This window comes from Danio aesculapii, chromosome 7 (genome assembly GCF_903798145.1).
Source record: "Danio aesculapii chromosome 7, fDanAes4.1, whole genome shotgun sequence".
Taxonomy (NCBI): Eukaryota; Metazoa; Chordata; class Actinopteri; order Cypriniformes; family Danionidae; genus Danio; species Danio aesculapii.
In genome coordinates this window covers 12272563-12292014 of record NC_079441.1, presented here as the reverse complement: position 1 = coordinate 12292014, position 19452 = coordinate 12272563, and the positions used below count along the sequence as shown (strand labels likewise).

At 35.7% G+C, this 19452-nt stretch overlaps 1 protein-coding gene and 2 non-coding genes across 3 annotated transcripts in view; 2 read left to right on the top strand and 1 right to left on the bottom strand.

The window, feature by feature from the left end:
- The window catches only part of kif7 (kinesin family member 7), a 53323-nt gene extending 39689 nt beyond the window's left edge, over positions 1-13634 (top strand). Inside the window, exons 16-19 of the mRNA XM_056461055.1 lie at positions 356-562; positions 4928-5126; positions 11667-11828; positions 13045-13634. Of these exons, the coding sequence (XP_056317030.1) occupies positions 356-562; positions 4928-5126; positions 11667-11828; positions 13045-13424 (948 nt within the window). The 3' untranslated portion in view covers positions 13425-13634. The remainder of the gene's footprint in view (positions 1-355; positions 563-4927; positions 5127-11666; positions 11829-13044) is intronic.
- A 4401-nt stretch (positions 13635-18035) lies between these two features.
- trnar-acg (transfer RNA arginine (anticodon ACG)) lies at positions 18036-18108 on the bottom strand. Its single transcript has one exon. It is a non-coding gene; the product is annotated as a tRNA-Arg (tRNA).
- A 470-nt stretch (positions 18109-18578) lies between these two features.
- On the top strand, positions 18579-18651 carry trnar-ucg (transfer RNA arginine (anticodon UCG)). Its single transcript has one exon. It is a non-coding gene; the product is annotated as a tRNA-Arg (tRNA).
- The last annotated feature ends 801 nt before the right edge of the window (positions 18652-19452 follow it).

The following is a 19452-nucleotide window of genomic DNA, read 5'->3' as shown; positions in this document are numbered from 1 at the left end:
TGGTGTCTAGTTAGCCTTTGCGTCACCCTCTGCAGCAACCAGTGTTCCTGTATGGCTGTCGGACCTGTTCTTCGCAAAGAGTCAAATCTTTTTGGAAGTAAAACTTGTAAGACTGTCTCTTGATCACCAAGAGTCTCTTTATTTGAAATTGCCACTACAAGACTTTTCCATCACTTAAAGAGATTACTAATTACATTTCTCTGAATCTGTTAAGTCAACTAGAATAAATAGGACAATAGAAATGTCCAAGCCAAATGTATGCTTTATAATTTGTTTAATTCTTTTTGCACAAGCATGTTTGCATAGTGTTCATATTGCATGCATTGAAGTTGCACTGTCCTCTTTTATGCAACAGGAAGAACGAACACTTTTCCAGTTGGACGAGGCTATCGAGGCTCTGGATGCTGCTATAGAATACAAAAACGAGGCGATCACCCAAAGACAGCGGCAGCTGCGGGCGTCTGGAAGCATGTTGACCCAATGGGAGATGAACCTGATGGCCAAACTCACCTACCTGTCTGCATCTGAAACCAGAGCTCTGCTTTGCAAATACTTTGATAAGGTCAGAAAACATCCTGGTTGCTTCATATAATCCAGACAAGTCTTGTTTATGAACTTACATTATGGCACTTCTTTGTGGTGTTGTGTTTTATTGGAGGAGGTGTGATCTATTATCGTTTCAATTGGCAGACCATCATAATGCAACAGCAAGTCCTTGTTAAACGATAACAACACTGTCACTTGCGCTGTTTGTGTTTATCACAGCAACACGTTCGCTGCTAGCATGTGTGCTCACATTTACACAGTTTTGGCAAATGCAGACTAGTTTATAATAACATACAGTTTATAGCTTTCTCACATTGATTTCAAATCCGTGCTCCCTTTTAATAAAGGTTTAGCTGTTTATCACGTTAAAGAAAGTGAAGACTGTGTAGCTGAGTGACTTGAACAGCATGTATTGTGAAAAGCTCTTTAAATGGACTGTTTTCATAAGACTGTGATGACGCGTTTAACTGTCATCGGTTAAAAAAAGTATGAAGATTTGTATATATTTATTAGTGATGTCCAGATCCAATCACGTGATCAGAAAATGGGCCCGATCACGCGGTATCAGACGTTACCTACTGGTCAGGACTCGAATATATACAGTTAAAGTCAGAATTATTAACCCCCCCTGTTTATTTTTTTCCCCAATTTCTGTTTAACAGAGAAAAGATTTGTTTAACACATTTCTAAACATAATAGCTTTAATAACTCATTTCTAACAACTGATTTAATTTGTCTTTGCCATGATGACAGTAAATAATATTTGATTAGATATTTTTCAAGACTCTTTTATACAGCTTAAAGTGACATTTAAAGGCTTAACTAGGTTAATTAGGTTACCAAGGCAGGTTAGGGTAATTAGGCAAGTTATTGTATAATGATGGTTTGTTCTGTAGACTATCGAAAAAAATAGCTTAAAGGGGCTAATAATTTTGACCTTACATTTTTTTTTTAAATGAAAAAATGCTTTTTATACTAGCTGAAATAAAACAAATAAGACTTTCTCCAGAGGAAAATATTCCTTGCTCTGTTTAACATCATTTGGGAAATGGAAAAAAAAAAAAAAATAAATAAAAGGGGCGCTAATAATTCTGACGTCAACTATATATATAAATATATATTTATAAATATTATAGAATGAAGGAAGGGAAAGGAAAGGAAAGGAAGGAAGGAAGGAAGGAAGGAAAGAAGAAAGGAAGGAATTGAAGGAAGAAAGGAAGGAAGGAAGGAAGGAAGGAAGGAAGGAAGGAAGGAAAGAAAGAGATACATGGTTTCCGCTACATTCATTCTTCCATGGCGGGGCGACATGCCAAAATTCATCCCGCCACGGCTACATTACAGCTTCTCATTCAAAACAATTTATTTTTTTAATAGCGGATGACAATCGCACCAAAACGTATTAAAGGGTAAGTGAATTATAACCGCGTGAACTTTTCTGTAACCGACCGTAGTAGTGCTGTGCGTCATTTGTTTAACCCTTTAAGGTTACGTGCTGAATGACTGACAGGTGTGTGTGATACGTGAGGCCAGCAAACACGACGTATAGCTGTTTCAGTTTATTTCAGGACGCATTAATGCCGCTCTGTAGGTCTATTGGAGACATTAGTAAGTATTCCTAGCAAATCTAATAAATGTTGGAAACATACTCGTTACATAAACACACTAAATCACACCTCAGCAGCGTTTATTTGAGAGCGCACAAGAAGATCTGCACTCAGTGTTGCCAGATAATGCTGACTGTTTCCAGCCCAAAAGCTGTCGATCACAAGCGTTTATACACTGTTCTAGAGTATGTATGCGAAGAACGGGGGCTATGGCATCTCTTTGGGAGATCAAAACAGGTTTATGAGGGCAGACTGGGGCTGGCGGGCACACCGTTGCAAAACCGCTCAAATTTTCACTACGTCACTATGTCACTTTTTAGCCGCAAAAATAAATTCAAAACTGCCCAATCTGGCAACAGTGTACTGCGCTTGAGCAGTGCGTATTTGAGGGCAAGCTAGAAGCTTTGTGCACGAGCAGAGGAAATCGGTGCGCAAGCAAAGAGATTCGCATGCTGTAGGCTATTGCATAAATGAGATCTCGACTCGTAATACTGCGCTCACGACATTTGTCATTGAAATAACGGCACAGGTAGTTAGTAGATCTGTGTAAAAAAGGTCTGCCGCCACAGCTGGAAAAATCCTAGAGGAAACACTGATATATATATATATATATATATATATATATATATATATATATATATATATATATATATATATATATATATATATATATTCAAATTTTTGAACACATCTATAGTTATGTGGTGGCACAGAGTTAGACCTCTTTCTTGACTTCACACAGAAACAGCAAACTGCTGAGCCGGCATCGCGATCTTCTGCCCCGCCCCCGTCACAGCAGCAACCCGCTCATGAAAAATACAAATTTTTACTCCCGTTTACACTATTACATGTTGGCATTTTAAAACGTTTACACTATTATAATAGCATTTTGGAACAAAAACGATCCATGTCCACACTGGTGTTTCACCTAGCATTTCTGAAAAGTCTTCCTTTCACACTATAGCTGACAACACGCATCATGTGACCACACACAAACGCACTCTGTCATGCGCTGCAGCTTATGCGCGCGTCTGAGTTCCAGCATTCAGCAGGTGCTTTGAGCACAAAACCCCAGAGAGCAGTGTAGGTCGTACAGTTTATCAAGGATGTCCCATTGGATCGCGTCTCACTATAGTTGTTAAACGTGATATTTAATTCATCTTGTCTCTATCTAACGACTCTTCTGTCTTTTAAATCTATCAGCTAACGTGTCACAGCGTCAGTACACTGCTTCAATCTTTTACTTTCACGCTTGTACTTAGTAATGTTAGCGAAAACCTCAGATACTGCTGGTTGGTTCCTGTTGGTTGCGCACCATTTTTACCAACCAAGTTTGGAAAAAGTAATTTGTGAGTAACTTATCTTTATTTATGATTTGGTTATGGGTAAAACTAAGACCATGCGGGTCAGTTAGTTGAAACGGTAGGCTGCAAATAATTCATTTGTTATGAATTAATTAATTATTCATAAATAATTAAATCACCGCTGCCTACAACGATGACGCCATCGTCCATCACGATGTTTCACATTAGACATCGTACGATGCCAAATTGGTCGACATCGCTCAACACTATTGTTGCAGGGATGCTATTGGTTAAATTCCGGCAAAGTAGAACACGGAAGCAGGTTAAAGCGGAAAGCGCGTGTATGTCTGCCTTCCGGAGGTATTATAAAGTTGATGACAACAACATGTCCATAGCAAACTGTAAGATATGTAAATTTGGGATTGCCTGCCGGGTATTTCAAGGTGGTTTTATTTGTTTTTATATTATGTATTTATATATATATATATATATATATATATATATATATATATATATATATATATATATATATATATATATATATATATATATATATATATATATATATATATATATATATATATATATATATATATATATATATATATATATATATATATATATATATATATATATATATATAAATATATATATATATATATAAATATATATATATATATATATATATATATATATAAATATATATATATATATATATATATATATATATATAAATATATATATATATATATATATATATATATATATATATATATATATATATATATAATTTTTTTTTTTTTTTTTTAACTGTTCCACTAAAGTCCTAAAGTGAAGAATTTGTTTTTATTACTTGACTGTTCAAGCTACCTCACAGAAGTGCTCTGTTTGATGAATGTTAAAATAAGGTGAGTTAAGTAAAAAATAAGGAGCATCCTGGATCTGTTTCTTTGCTCTTCTTTATTCTTATTTTATGTATTATAGACATAACGGATCGGGTTTCAGTATCGGCAGATACTCAAAATCAAATGACTCAGACTCAAGGGTAAAAAAGCCTGATCGGGACATCCCTAATGTTTATGTCTGTAATATATCATCTTTGCATCAAATTACAAAAAAACGCTTTACCGCTTGTGTGTGGTGTTTCTAACGCAGTGTGTATGTGGCATGACAGTACATTTGACATTATTCTCTCGTCTAGCTGCCGTTATCAGTCTCACACTACTTTTTTCTGGAAGTCTTGATAACACCATCGTGGAGTTTTTCTTTTATTATTTCAGCAAATAGAATTGTAAAAATGATTTGTTGTACTCATCCATTCACTGCGCTCTACGTTTACCCAACAATGATGACTACTGCTACTGAGAAACCCGGAAATGTGAAAAGGGTCCATTGGGAATTGAAATATATGTTTATTCACTTGACCTCTAGCGAAGAATGTGTGCGTAATGATGCTTTGTGTGTTTTGTAAAGGTTGTGTCTCTTCGTGAGGAGGAGCGGAGGCTGCAGATGGCTCTCGCTGAGCTGGAACTGAGAGTAGAGGAACAGCAGAACTTGGTCGGATGGTTGGAGGCGGCTCTAGAGAGACAGCAGCTTGAGGCAGATCGCAGACTCACGCAGCAGCAGAAAGAGCATGAGAGAAACATCCAGCTACTGCTGCAGCAGTGTAGAGGTTTGTGTCCTGATGAAAATGTATGCCTTGTTTACACTAAGAGGTACGATTTAGTATGGGCCACTCTGATCAGACTTGCCATTAAGGCCCTGATGTACTTTTTTTTTTGAGGGCAAGAACATTTCAACCATTATCAATGTTTGCTAGATTGCTCCTAAATAATTAATGGATTGTTGTAAGAAAAATATCTCTCGTTTGTCATCACATTTGATGATTTGGGTCACACAATTTATATTTTGCGCTTCCAAACTTCTGTTTAAGTCCCAATGAACTGGAAGCTGCTATCAGTATTTTTTTTATTGTGACGCAGTTCCAAGAGAAACAGAATATTAAATGAGAAAACAGTGGGCGTGGCTTGTTTTTTCGACTGCCTGCTGATTGGATGTAGTAAAGTAGGCATTTCATTCAGAAAAATCGGGAATGGGGTTTTAGAAGAGTTATTACAACCTAACAGACACCTGCTGTTCACCATTTCTGCTTGTTGTCAAAACTGACAGCGTGGTTAACTAGCGTGGTAAAGTATGTTAGCCACGGCCACTATCTCAGACAGACGTAATCTAAGAATTGAACTGAAAACAAACAGGAAGTGCATTTTTAGATTTTAATTAAAGATTAGAAGGACAAACAATTTTTTTCTTCTTAATGACATGCACAGATGAATTATTCATTTCATTCATTTTCTTGCTGGCTTGGTCTCTTTAATAATCTGGGGTCGCCACAGCGAAATGAACCGCCAACTTATCCAGCACGTTTTTATGCAGCGGATGCCCTTCCAGCCGCAACCCATCTCTGGGAAACATCCACACACACTCATACACTACGGAAAATTTAGCTTACCCAATTCACCTGTACTGCATGTCTTTGGACTGTGGGGGAAACCGGAGCACCTGGAGGAAACCCACACGAACGCAGGGAGAACATGCAAACTCCACACAAAAACGCCAACTGACCCAGCCGAGACTCGATCCAGCGACCTTCTTGCTGTGAGGCAGCACTACCTACTGCACCACTGTGTCGCCTTCAGATGAATTATTCACCACAAAACTAGTAACATGAGCTAACAAAATCATATGGTTAGTTTTGATTTCTTAGAGACTTTGAGGACACATATGACCCGTTTCCACTGAGTGGTACGGTATGATACGGGTCGGTATGCTTTTATGCCTGTTTCCACTGTCAAAAGGTACCAAAATTCGAACCGTACCCAGTGCCGGTCTGTAGGGTTGAGGGGCTCTAGGCGAGATAAAAAGAAAATTGGGCTCACTTGTGTAAAAACACTGAGAAGAAAGCACAAAAATACAATTTTAATATTATTTATTTTATTACATTAATATTAAAACGTTTCCCAGTGATGGGTTGCAGCTGGATGGGCATCCGTTGGATTAATTGGTGGTTCATTCCACTGTGGCGACCCCAGATTAATAAAGAGACTAAGCCGAAAAGAAAATGAATGAATGAATAATATTATAACATTTTTAATATTATTAATTTAATATTCAAGTTTATACATTTTTATTGCTGTAACATATTTAACCTTTACTACATATGTACAAATATTGACTCATATTTAAAGAAATAAGTTTGCATGCCAGAAAACAATCATTTAAAAAGTATATAAGTATATAAAAAGTATATAAGTTTGACATATAAATATAAAACTTGAATCAACTGCATTTTTTGTAAATTAATAACATGCAAATATATACATAAATAACTAAACCTGCAGGAGACATTTTAGCTTGTTTTTACACAGATTTACACGAACAAAACTTTGCATTAGATGTTGGACAGTAGGTAAAATTTGATTTTGACAAAATGAGGGAGGAAACCTGTGTTTTTTCAGCAGTGTGAAGTGGGATAGATAATTATTTGATCATTTAATGAAACATGCTGAATGTGGCCTATTTTTTTTCCAGGGTTTCCACGGGGTCTTAAAAAGTCTTAAAGTCTTAAATTTAAAAATCAAAATTTTACGCCTTAAAAAGTCTCAAATTGGCTGTTCTAGGTCTTAAATATTTTTGCGCAGGTCTAATTTTTCCGATGTCCATGTAACGCTTCATCTAATGCTCATTTAAATTCTTTTTTGTTGTTGTTGCTTGGTTTTCGTGGTGTTGTAGTTCTTTATTTCACTAGTCCAAATGTAATTAGCGGTATTACAACTACAAATGAGGCCGACATGCAAAAGCCAATCAGCTTTCTGTTATTGAACTCAGTGCACGCGGCGAATGTGACCTCATCGCTGTGTTTGCGGAGGTCTGCTTTGTGTGCGCACGAAAAGATTTCGGCTGGCGGAGCTCACAATTTTTTGAGACTCGTGCAAACAGTTTGCGCGAATCATGTCGTGCGTTTGATTTGAGATGAATATGAAACACTTTGAAGAGATTTTGTCTGAAACAGGTATAACTGTACAGATATCTTTATGATCCGTCCATGCATGATCATAGGGAGTACCAGATGACCAATAATTCTTGGCTATTAATTGCAACAGCCATGGGGAAAAGAGGATAGTTTTTGTCAAAGTTTGGAAAAACCTGGGGGATAAGTATGTTAAAACAACAAAAAAAAGAGGCCAAGCAAAAGTGGAGACCCAGGTGGTTTTAATATTACAGAATATGTTTTTCCACCATTCATAGGTTTTACACTGATGTATATATTGCAATTTTGATTTTAAATCAATTTACAAGTTACAAACTAAAATGAAGTAACAAATTATTTCTTTAATAACTGGAAAGGAATATATGAACCTATCAGTTTACAATATACTGATGCCCTTTTTTTCTAGGCTTTATTGGTGATAAGGGTCAGGAATGTTGGACCATTATTGCCTTTTTAGCTTATAAGTAGAGGACAGAAACTAGCCAGACAGTAATGTGTGAATTGTGAAGTGGGCAAAATAAAAAAATAAAAATCTGTATTTTTTTAGCAAGTTTACTTTTTTTGCTTTTATTATTGCCATAATAAAAAATATAATTGAATTGAACGTTCTGTTGCCATTAATATTTAACTTTATTTGGTCAAACTGTCTGAGATATGAACAAAAGCAAGTGATGCATCAAAGTCTGCTTTAAGAAATCTTGAATAGTTATAAAAATCTTTAGAATCATTATAATAAATTATAAAAATAAAAAAGAATTATTATTTTTTAAATCTTCAATGATATTAATATGACATAGTTCCGGAAACTTACTACTTCACTGTTTATCTGTCAGATTTTGTTGTCTCTTTCTTTTGACTGCCCCTGTCATTTAAAAGAATATCTCAATGGCGAACGCGTCAAGTATAAAACCCTCATCCGTTGTGGGGTGCACAATGCAGCACCATTCTTAAGATGTTTGTTTGTTTTTTCTGTTGTTCAGTAGTGCATCTAACCTGTCTTTAGTACTGTTTAATCTGCTGAACGTCATTGGTTTACAGAGAAAGGTCACACAGTGCGTGTACAAGCAGGAGATTGAAAACAAAGGAAGCGCCATTTTGAATACACAGCCGAGACATTACACCATAATAATATATACGTATAATAACTAGCCATGGTTGATCTGAGCTCAAACAAACTTTGTCATCATCTTGATGAACAGGCACAAATCCATAGACCTTATCTGTTAACGATTAAGCATGGACATTTAAAGGATGAGTTATCCTTGCGCTTACGTGGGTCCACGACTTCAAGTGTGTGCAGTGTACGTTACCTTATGGAGTCACTCTTATTGCATATTGGGGACGCATAAAACCCAGTTATGTGCGATTCTTTCATATTCACGAATCCTGCCTTTTTTATACTTGATGTTTAACTATGGGTGGGTCACGGGTAGATAAGATCAATAGCCATAAATATGCAATGCATACTCTCATTTTAAAAATCACGCGACCATCTCACAATGTTTAAAAATAAATAATCTTATTTTTATTAAAACAGAAGTAATTTAGCAATGCCACACCATTGACAAGCCAACTGCAGAGAAACAAAGCAACCATCGCGGCATGTGCAGTGATCACTTTTTGCCAAGTTCAGCTCTTCTTTTTTGCACTTGATTATTCTGCATTTAAAGTTAAAAAAGCAATAATGAATAGCCCTACAAGAGTGTAACCTGTGTGTGTGTGTGCGTGCGTGCGTGCGTCTTTTATCAATGAAGCCGCTCTCTTCCAAAACCAAAAGTTAATTTAGATGAGCCAATATCTAAAAAATTGCAGTAAAGTAACAGACGTGCGGCCACACATTGAATCTGAGCTCTGATCTCATCTCGCTGTCACTGTCATCCAGACATCGATAAGTAGACGCCACACAAGTCAAGTCGCAAAACTGAGGCTGGTACCAGCTGACAGAACAGCTGAAGCCTTTGCGAAATCTATCAAAATACAGCACAGAAATTAACAGGCATAAATGTCTGAGCCAAAAAGTCTATCTGTAGGATATCTGTATAAACGCAATCAGAGCCAATGTTATGTAGAAGTTGTGTCGCCTAATAATTATATTAATTCTAATAAAATGAAAACCAAAATAAACAATTCATTTCATTTTTCATTTGCTAAAAATATACGGAAACAAAAAAAATCAAAGGGTGGAAAGTTTGTATTAATGTGTTTTAATATTAATAAAAATATGCTCAGCCTATTTAAGCTTAACGGTTATATACGCTGCCAATAGGCATGCCATTTAAAAAAATATTCTTTTACTGTGTACTGGGTTATAATGTATACAATAGAAACTAAATGGAGCACGTCTCGCTGTCATTTAAAACATGCAATTCATAACACACCAGAGCTGTAGGCCTGTGTATGCAGTGTGTAAACTTACAGGGCGGTGTTGGTCAATAGTCATACAGCGCACCACGTTATTGAACTCCAATATCTCTGAGGGAGATTATGTTACCCGATAGAAAATATTAACTTGAAAGATTATAAAAACAAAAAGGCATTTTAAAAAAGGAACAACACGCAAATCACAAGTAAAACTGGTCCCGTGGACAGCACTTGTCATCTTGCGAGTGCTGCGTAGTGTGTATCAGTGCGTGTCAACTGCCCCTGGGTGAGAGAGAGAGAGAGAAAGCACGCGCACCAAAAGCAAGATCATATTGTTATAAATATTCCATTAACAATACTTATCGAAATATTTATACGTTTACATGAAGTGTTTATTGAGATTGTGTGATCTGTATAGGCTGTCTGATCTTTACAGAAGTAAACTGACGCGCGCGGTGTCAGCAGTGATGTTCAGCTCTGATGAGCTTTTATTCAGCCTGTAGTCTTTAGATTTTTTTACATAATGTTCCATCACTGAAAATTTCTTTCATTTTTTTATTTATAGTTTATAAATAAAATGAGTGCTAGCTTGTTTAGCTGTGATCATTATGCAAGGATCATATTTCATATTCAGTTTATTCTTCAGTACCCTAAAGATTCGTTAATAATGTATTTTATAAACTGATTGTTTATAAAGACTAAGCTATTAATATAGGCTATAATACATCAGGCTATTTAATACGTTAAGGCATTGAAGTCAAGTAGGACAACAAATCACACCCATGCAGTGAATTAGTGTTGAGTGGTATCAGCCTTTCATGTTCGATACGAGTATTTTAACCAAGTATCGACCCGATACTGGTATCGGTCCATCCCTACTTTTAGCAACCTAAAAGATGAACAAACTGCCATGTTTAACTATTATTGTCGCCTTTTGGACTATTATGAACTCAGAATGACGGAATTACTTTACAAGATGCTAACGTTGCATATGTGCTGGTAAAGAATAAAAATGAGAGGTTTGTGCTGACTGTATATGTTTTGTATCATTTATGAACCCAAATAAGGCCTGAATGTAAGTTTTGGGTATTTTTTTATTTGTAATTGGGAACATTTCATGTGTTCATAAATGTTTTATATTTTATTTAATCGCAAATGTTACAGTATGCTGCAGTAAGCGATTCTCATATGATATGTGAACGGTACTTTTAGTACAGTAGAGACACAAGCCTGATAAAGGTAAACTGTATTGTATCGTACTGTACCACTCAGTGGAAACTGGCCAATAGTGGTCAATTTTAAGACTGTACTGGACACCAAAGAAACGTTTTGTCTGTAAATTATCGCCAAATCTTGGAACGTTTCTACATATGATGTGGGAATGTGAGAAGGTCTATGAGTTTTGGGAGATAATTTCATCAATATTGTCTGAAATGATGGGTCATAAAGTGAATTTTCCTTTTGTTCTATTGTAAATTACATCTGGATTTTGTATGGCCTCTCATATGTAAAATCAATGAAAAAAAAATGTGACCAAAACATCTTACAGTATCTTTTAAGGATAACAAAGATAACAGTGTGTTTGGACTAACCTGAGTTAGCACTGGATATGTTCTATAATCAGGGATAAATAATGGCTTCATAATTCACTGGAGCACTGGAGAATGTACGTCTGTTTTTTATTGCAGGCATAGAAATATTTCTGAACCGCTGGTGTTAAAATATGAGACAATCCTCTTTACGAATTCACAAATCATCATGAGCAAATAAGGTGAAAGTGTTGTCGATTTATTGTGTTTCCAGAGCAGATGGATGAGGGTCTGATGGGGAGACAGCGGCAGTACGAGGGCTTGATCCACAACCTCAGCAAAGAGCTGAACTTCTGCAAAATAGCCAATCAGGAGCTGAACATCAAACTCAGGGAAATGTGTGGCCCTGTAAATCACACTGGAGAAGAATTCAAAGGTGAGAACAGCTGTTATTCTGAAGCCATAGTCGTTGTAAGTGTTCGGATTTTTTCTGCTATTGTGTTTTTTGTGTGCGTGTCTAACTTTGTTTTTAATTTAGTATATGTATGTATGTATGTCTGCATGCAATATAATATAATATAATATAATATAATATATTGTAATATTGATAATTTAACAAATCGTTTCATTTACTGCAAATTTTGTCACTTTGTTCACATGGCTGATAATTGAATATTAATTACATGATGTCACTGCGCAGTTGACTTACTTCCAGCCAATCTCTGCATTGCTGATCATGATTTCGAACGCCGATAAAATTCATAGCAAACACAGGCACACGTCACAAGCTCAGATCTATTCATCCAGATCATTTAATTTAATTATCAACCTAATTTGAAGAACCAAATTAGCCAGAGATCAGAAATCAAGATTAAAAGATCCAGGATCTGCCAAATCAATTAAGCGAAGCATTGACCCACACTCAAAACAAATAATTTTGCTGTTTGCTTTTTTTTCCCTTCACTTTCGTCAATTGGTGAAGTTTTGTTCCTCGCCATTGTCAACACTGGCTTGCTTGGTTTGGGACTCTTCATTTTCTCTTCATTGTTTGGACTTTCAGCAGTGAAAATTAAACCACACTGAACTGAACTAAACTTCATCTCTAAAAACTGGACTGTTTTTGAACACAAAATATTTCATGTTTTGTCTAGTCAACTTCATTTCACTTGTAAATATACATCATTTCCTGCCATTCAGACCTGCAACACATTCCAAAAACAGCTGGGACAGGAGCGGTTTAGGGCTAATAATCAGGTAAACTGGTTAAATAATGATGTGATCTGAAAGGTGATGTCAACAGGTGATTGTAATTATGATTTGGTACAAAAGCAGCAGAAAGGTCTAGTCCTTTAGGAGTAAAGATGGGCTGAGGATCTCCAGTTTGCCAACAAATACATGAGAAAATTATTGAAATGTTTAAAAACAATCCTCCTTAAAGAAAGATTGAAAGACATGTGGATATTTCACCTTCAACCGTGCATAACATCTTTAAAACACTTAACTGTTTTATGTAGAATACATTTAAATTTGTAAAAACTAATAAGTTATCTTAATTCCTTCATGTCGTCCCAACACAAATCAATTGTGTGGAACCCTCTCTCTTTGTTTATTATGGGTGTTGTTAATTTTTTCCCTCTGACTCTTTCCTTCAGGTCTGAATTGCGACAGTCTGCTTTCAATTGGAGCTCAGAACAGAGTGGCTGAGGATGTAAAGACTATCATTGACGCAGAGAGAGTTCAGAAGTCAAGAGAAGAGATGCGAGAGCTGGTAAATGCTCCTCTACCGGCCACATGGAGGCGCTCTTCACTCCCTACAGAGGACCAGTACAGCATGGAGGAGCTCCAGCAAAGAGCGGCCTGTGAACTGCCCAATAACCGAGTTATTCAGCCTGGTATGAATTCCACACACTGGAGTGGGTCAACATCACTTCCCGTAACGCGACCGCGGAGAGAACCGAGGAGATCAAGCCTCAACACAGCACCACTTTATTCCAGTTCAGCAATAATAGATGTCCGGAGAAATCCAGTATAGTATAGGACTTTGTACATAAACCAGTAATTAACCATTTTCAGAATATATTTTCTTCTGATTCATTGCTTGTTGTTTACACGTTAATTATCAGTCGTTTTTTAAATGCGCTGTTGATTCACTCGGTCATATTTCAAGAAGTTTTTTAATCGAGGTTTATCTTGGACACAATATTTAGTGAATGGCTTTTTATTTCATAAATGATGGAAATTAAAAAAAGAAGTTGTCTTGACTAGTGTTGTAGTACTTGGGACCGGTTTTAATCTTATTAATTTTTTTAAGGTCTTTGGCATCGATTTTATCTTGATTTTAATTCAAGACTTGACAAGAACATCACTGTATGGCAGGCCATTTTTACATTTAATCAAAAAATAGCATACCAGTGTGCATTTGCATGCTACTAGTACACTACCTTACAAAAGTCTTGTTGCCTATCCAAGTTTTAGGAACAACAAATAATACCATTTGGTATCTGAAGTGGCTTATATGAAAGGCAAAGGCCTCTAGATTACGCTTATTTTACCAAAATAAAATATGATCATGCCTTTTTAATTCTTTAATTAGGACAGTAAGGTCTGACATTGCTTAGACAAAAGTCTTGTCACCTAACAGAAATAATGTACAGTATAGAATATAAAGTCATGCTGGAGTGGAAAAAAATGAATATTGTGTATGACTCCCATGAGCTTGGAGGACTGCATCCATACAGCTCTGCAATGACTCAAATAACTGATTAATAAAGTCATCTGGAATGGCAAAGGAAGTGTTGCAGGACTCCCAGTTCATCAAGATTCTTTTGGATTCATCTACAATACCTCCTTCATCTTACTCCAGACATGCTCGATAATGTTCATGTCTGGTGACCGGGCTGGCCAATCCTGGAGCACCTTGACCTTCTTTGCTTTCAGGAACTTTGATGTGGAGGCTGAAGTATGAGGAGGAGCGCTATCCTGCTGAAGAATTTGCCCTCTCCTGTGGTTTATAATGTAATGGGCAGCACAAATGTCTTGATCCCTCAGGCTGTTGATGTTTCCGTCCACTCTGCAGATCTCTCGCACACCCCCATACTGAATGTAACCCCAAACCATGATTTTTTTCTTCACCAAACTTTGCTGATTTCTATTAGATTCTTGGGTCAATGCAGGTTCCAATAGGTCTTCTGCAGCATTTGTGATGATTTGGATGCAGTTCAACAGTTGATTCATCAGAAAAATCTACCTTCTGTCACTTTTCGAAATTATCAACTAGAAGTCAAGTTATTATTTGCTGCTCTTACAACTGGGATTGATTATAAGATTTTTGTCAGGAAGTGTCCTTTTTGTTTTTTAGATATTAGTAACGTTAAGTTGTAAGTGTTTATTTTTTAGATTTTAGTAGATTCCTTACAAAATAGTTTATATATAAGGTATTATTAATTAGGTACTAGTACTTTTTCATACGCCAGTACTTGTACCTATTAAATAGATACATTTCTCTAACATAAACATAATATTGAATATAGCGGTGACATGGTGGCTCAGGGGTTAGCACTGTCGCCTCACAGCAAGAAGATTGCTGTGTTGAGTCCTGGCTGGGTCAGTCGGCATTTCTGTGTGGAGTTTGCATGTTCTCCCCGTGTTCGTGTAGGTTTCCTCCGGGTGCTCCGGTTTCCCCCACAGTCCAAACACATACGCTATAGGTGAATTGAATAAACTAAATTGGCCATAGTGTATGTGTGTAAATGAGTGTGTATGGATGTTTCCCAGTGCTGGGTTGCAGTTGGAAGGGCATCCGCTGTGTAAAACATATACTGGAGAAGTTGGCGGTTCATTCCGCTGTGGTGACCTCTGAATAAAAAAGGGACTAAATGAATTAATACTATTCAATATGCACTAGTAGCTAATTACTGCTAGTATTGAACAAATAAATACTAGTACTTAATTTAACTGGTACAAGCGTCTAATAAGCACTAGTGTTAAATGAATAAAGAATCTTGTCTATTTTTAAAGCATGGTGTGCTAAATGAAAAACTACAGGTATGTAGTTACTAGTCGTAATTGTAATACATAATAGTCGAAATTGGATAATTGAGATCTTAACGACAGATCCAAAAATGTCAAATATTCCAGTAGCAATGACAGCATAGATAATAACAGACTATAGAATACACAAGACTTGTCACTCGTATAGTTTTAAAAAGGAAAAAGTGTTATGGTCAATGTGGTGAATGAAGTCCTGACTTCTTGTATAGAAGCCAATTATTGATCGCTATAGGATTCTCAGAGGGAGGGGCTTGGACCAGACGTGAGTTTCGGCAGATTTTGTGCGATTTGAACCTTAAAATGTAATCAGAGGTAAAATATTAAGTGAATATAGTGGTGTCAGTAGATGGCTAGATGTTCACCATCATTTGATTTGAATCATTTGATTTGAATCAGTGGTTTGAAACGCGAGTATCAAATCGGCAAGGTCATGTAATCTCAGTAGATAGTGCCCCATTTTGTCATCGCTGTTTTGAAAAATTGAGCAAATTCAATGGTTCTCCAATGTGAAATACCATTCCACAGTCCCTATATGTGGTTTGTCGAACACTTTGAAACAGTGATTCAGTTGCTTTAGTATCTATTAAATTAGCAGTAACTTTAAAGAAAAGGAATTAGTAGGACCTTAAGGATAAGCACTAATGCTTGTACTTAATGGAACAGATCAATACCAATACATTTATAGAAAATGTTAAGTTGGCTTGCTATTCAACCATGTAGTTCATAAATCAGATATGTTTTGTTTGGTTTATAGGTTCAATTATTACTGTATCGCTTCAAATGCAGTCAGTAATGTATTTCAAATTCGAAGTTGGATCATATCAGAATGTCACCAAAGTACATACAAATGCCCACAGAACTCAATACTCTAGCTTAACCTTTATGTATTGTTGGGGATGTTTTCATCCACTCTGGGGTGATTTTGAGTCTTAATTTGGCCATAACTTTCTCTGTGTTTCAGCTAGCAGAATGGTTTTTGGTGACAACTCTTATTTTGACACATGTTTGGAGAAAGCGCTTTGCATTAAGAAAAAAAAAAAAAAACAATAGACTGTGAGCAAATGTATTACCCTTTTCTTATGTTCGGGATGAAAACTGCTGTAAAAATGCATCATATATGTTTTTTTCTAATTTTCTTTGCATGAATCTGTTAATCAACCTCAGTCCTGATCAAAACTACTCAATTGTTTAGAAAAATACAGAATTTTAACTCTTTAATTGGCAAATTCCTAAATTATGGCACTGATTTGGTGGGGGAAAAACACACAAAATAACGTTTTTCAATATAAAAAGTATTTGTGGACTTGATTTTTTTTTTACCTTTTATCAAAGTCTTGAACGTGAAACAACATTGCCTTTGATGCATTGTTTTTGGTTGATTTTCATTTTTTCTCCCTAATTTACTGTTGGTTGCTGTTTTACCCCATTGACTTTCATTATAACCACATTTGTTTGATTGCAAAACCATGACACCATGTAATCATGCAGTTTTGATTGTTGGTGGTTTTCTCTGTTGGGAATTTTTACTGTTGGTCATCAGTTGGCACCATAAACTCTTTAGATAGGCCTGTGCAAAAATAAGCTTAGTGTCTGGATGTTATATGGAGTATAACAGCAAAGTGTGTAAGAGTGACCTTCATGCACTTACCTTGATGTGTTCGAGAAAATCAAAATGGGCATCTCAGCTCTCAGAACTACATGGAGTAAACAAAAACAGAGACTGTGTATTTATGCACCATCAAATGTGGTTATAATGGAAGTCAACTACTTTTTACATTAAAAATATGCCATTTTGTATGTTTTTTTTTCACCAAATCAGTGAGATAATTCGTGAACTTGGCAATTAAACAGTTGTGATTATCTAAACAATTTAGTAGTTTTGATCAGGACTGAGGTTGATTAACAGATTTATGCAAAAACTATTTAAAATATTTATCTGATGCATTTTTACAGCAGGTTAATATCGAAGTAGAAAAAGTGCTTGTTTGAGGTATAATTTGTTTACTTGCAGTACATATATTCAATATCATCGTTTTTTTTTTTTTTTTTTTTTTGGTGACTTCGCTGCTTTTAATATTTAAGATTTCTTTTAATTTTTAATTAAAATGTAAGATTTTAATGACATTAATTACCCAGTTAGTAAATTTGAGTCTTTCAGATGGATTTGTGAAGATTATTATTGTTGTTATTATTATTATTATAAATTTATAATTATAATAATTATTATCATAAATTTTGTTAAAGTCTTGACTTGATTTCAACATGGTCTTTGCTTGTTTCAGGTAGTCTTGACTATAGCCTTGAAATTATGTAATTATATATCTCCTGATCAACCCTGAGATGCAAGACTCTAATCTATGATTTTATGTGTGGGAAAAATCTAAAGTATTATTATTATTCAATTTAGGCTTGTCTTAATCCCTCGAATTATTGCCTTGATCGCAACTTGGTTTTTATTAGTTTTAGGTAGGTAGTCTTAATAAATATATATATATATATATATATATATATATATATATATATCCTGATCAACCCTGAGATGCAAGACACTAAGCTATGGTTTAATGTAATTTTAGGTGGGGGAAAAAAAATTCGAGCCAGCCAGGAGTCGAACCTAGAATCTTCTGATCCGTAGTCAGACGCGTTATCCATTGCGCCACTGGCCCGTCTGAGAGATATCAGCGGAACAAAAGGTTTTTGGACCGTACGTTGCAATATGTGGCCAAGATATGATGGTAAAAACTGCCAAAATTGTGTGAAACGTTATGTCGTAAACATAAATTTGTAAACCGAGATTTGCTATCATCATCATCTATAATCTGCTATCATCTTTAGCTTCTGTTCTACGAAAAACAAACACAAACAAAAGCCGTCTTTACGCTTTTTTACCGTGTTTCTTAAATATTACTATCAAAATGTAATTGTAATGAAGCAAAGCTCTTGGTAAACCACAATAATTTCGTTTTTGGTGAGTAGGCGATCTTTTGTTGGATTGCGCTCTCTTCTGGTTTATTTGTGTAAATGATATGACGTGAAACAGGGATAGATTAGCGCCCTCTGCTGGTGCAGGAATGTATTACACTACTCACGCTTTACCATACAAGGTGTGACACGTGACTTTAGCATCATTTTCATCGGCCTCGTGGCCTAATGGATAAGGCGTCTGACTTCGGATCAGAAGATTGCAGGTTCGAGTCCTGCCGGGGTCGAAGTTTTTAGACTTTGAGAACAGCCGTGTGTTTGTTACATGGCGATGGCGTCGTGTAAACATGCTAGCAACAGGATATATTTAAGATTTAGATTATGATGTTTTTTTTTAACTGAGTTTTTCCTTCCTATCATATTTCTACCATTAGGCTTGCGTTTTTATGCTGGGGTCTGGGCAGAAAAAAAGTTATATTTAAATGTGAAAATAAATAATAAATGTTTTATTAAGATATATAAGCACATTTTTATATATAGAAACAAACTAAATAAGACTAGATTAAAGTTAAGAAAAAATGAAACGTGGAAGTAGATCAATATTGTTAAATTATCCGATATTTGCTAAAAACAAATTAATTAAGAATATATACTATATGTGAAATCACATTCGTTTTTTTTTCTCAACTGAATTATAATGTAGGCTACAGATATTGAAATTATTCTGTTGAAACTGATCTATGCACCATAAAACCCTAAAGGTTAAGGTAACTGAAACATTTGAGGAAACCGATTGCAACAGATCATTTCAGTTCAAAAACTAATCCTTATGAGTACTGTGAACTTACTCCATTTGAGTAAATGAAGCAATTTGAGCACAGCAGAACCCAATAAATGGAGAACTCAAACCAAATGAGTACTGTAAAACCCAATGTTAAGGCAACTCAAACCGTTTGAGGAAACCGATAGCAACAAACCATTTGAGTTAAAAAAAACTAATCTGTACGAGTACCATGAGCTTACTCAATTTACGTTGAAGTAATGAGATATTAAATTAACCCGTTACCTTCAACACAGAGTTCAAAACT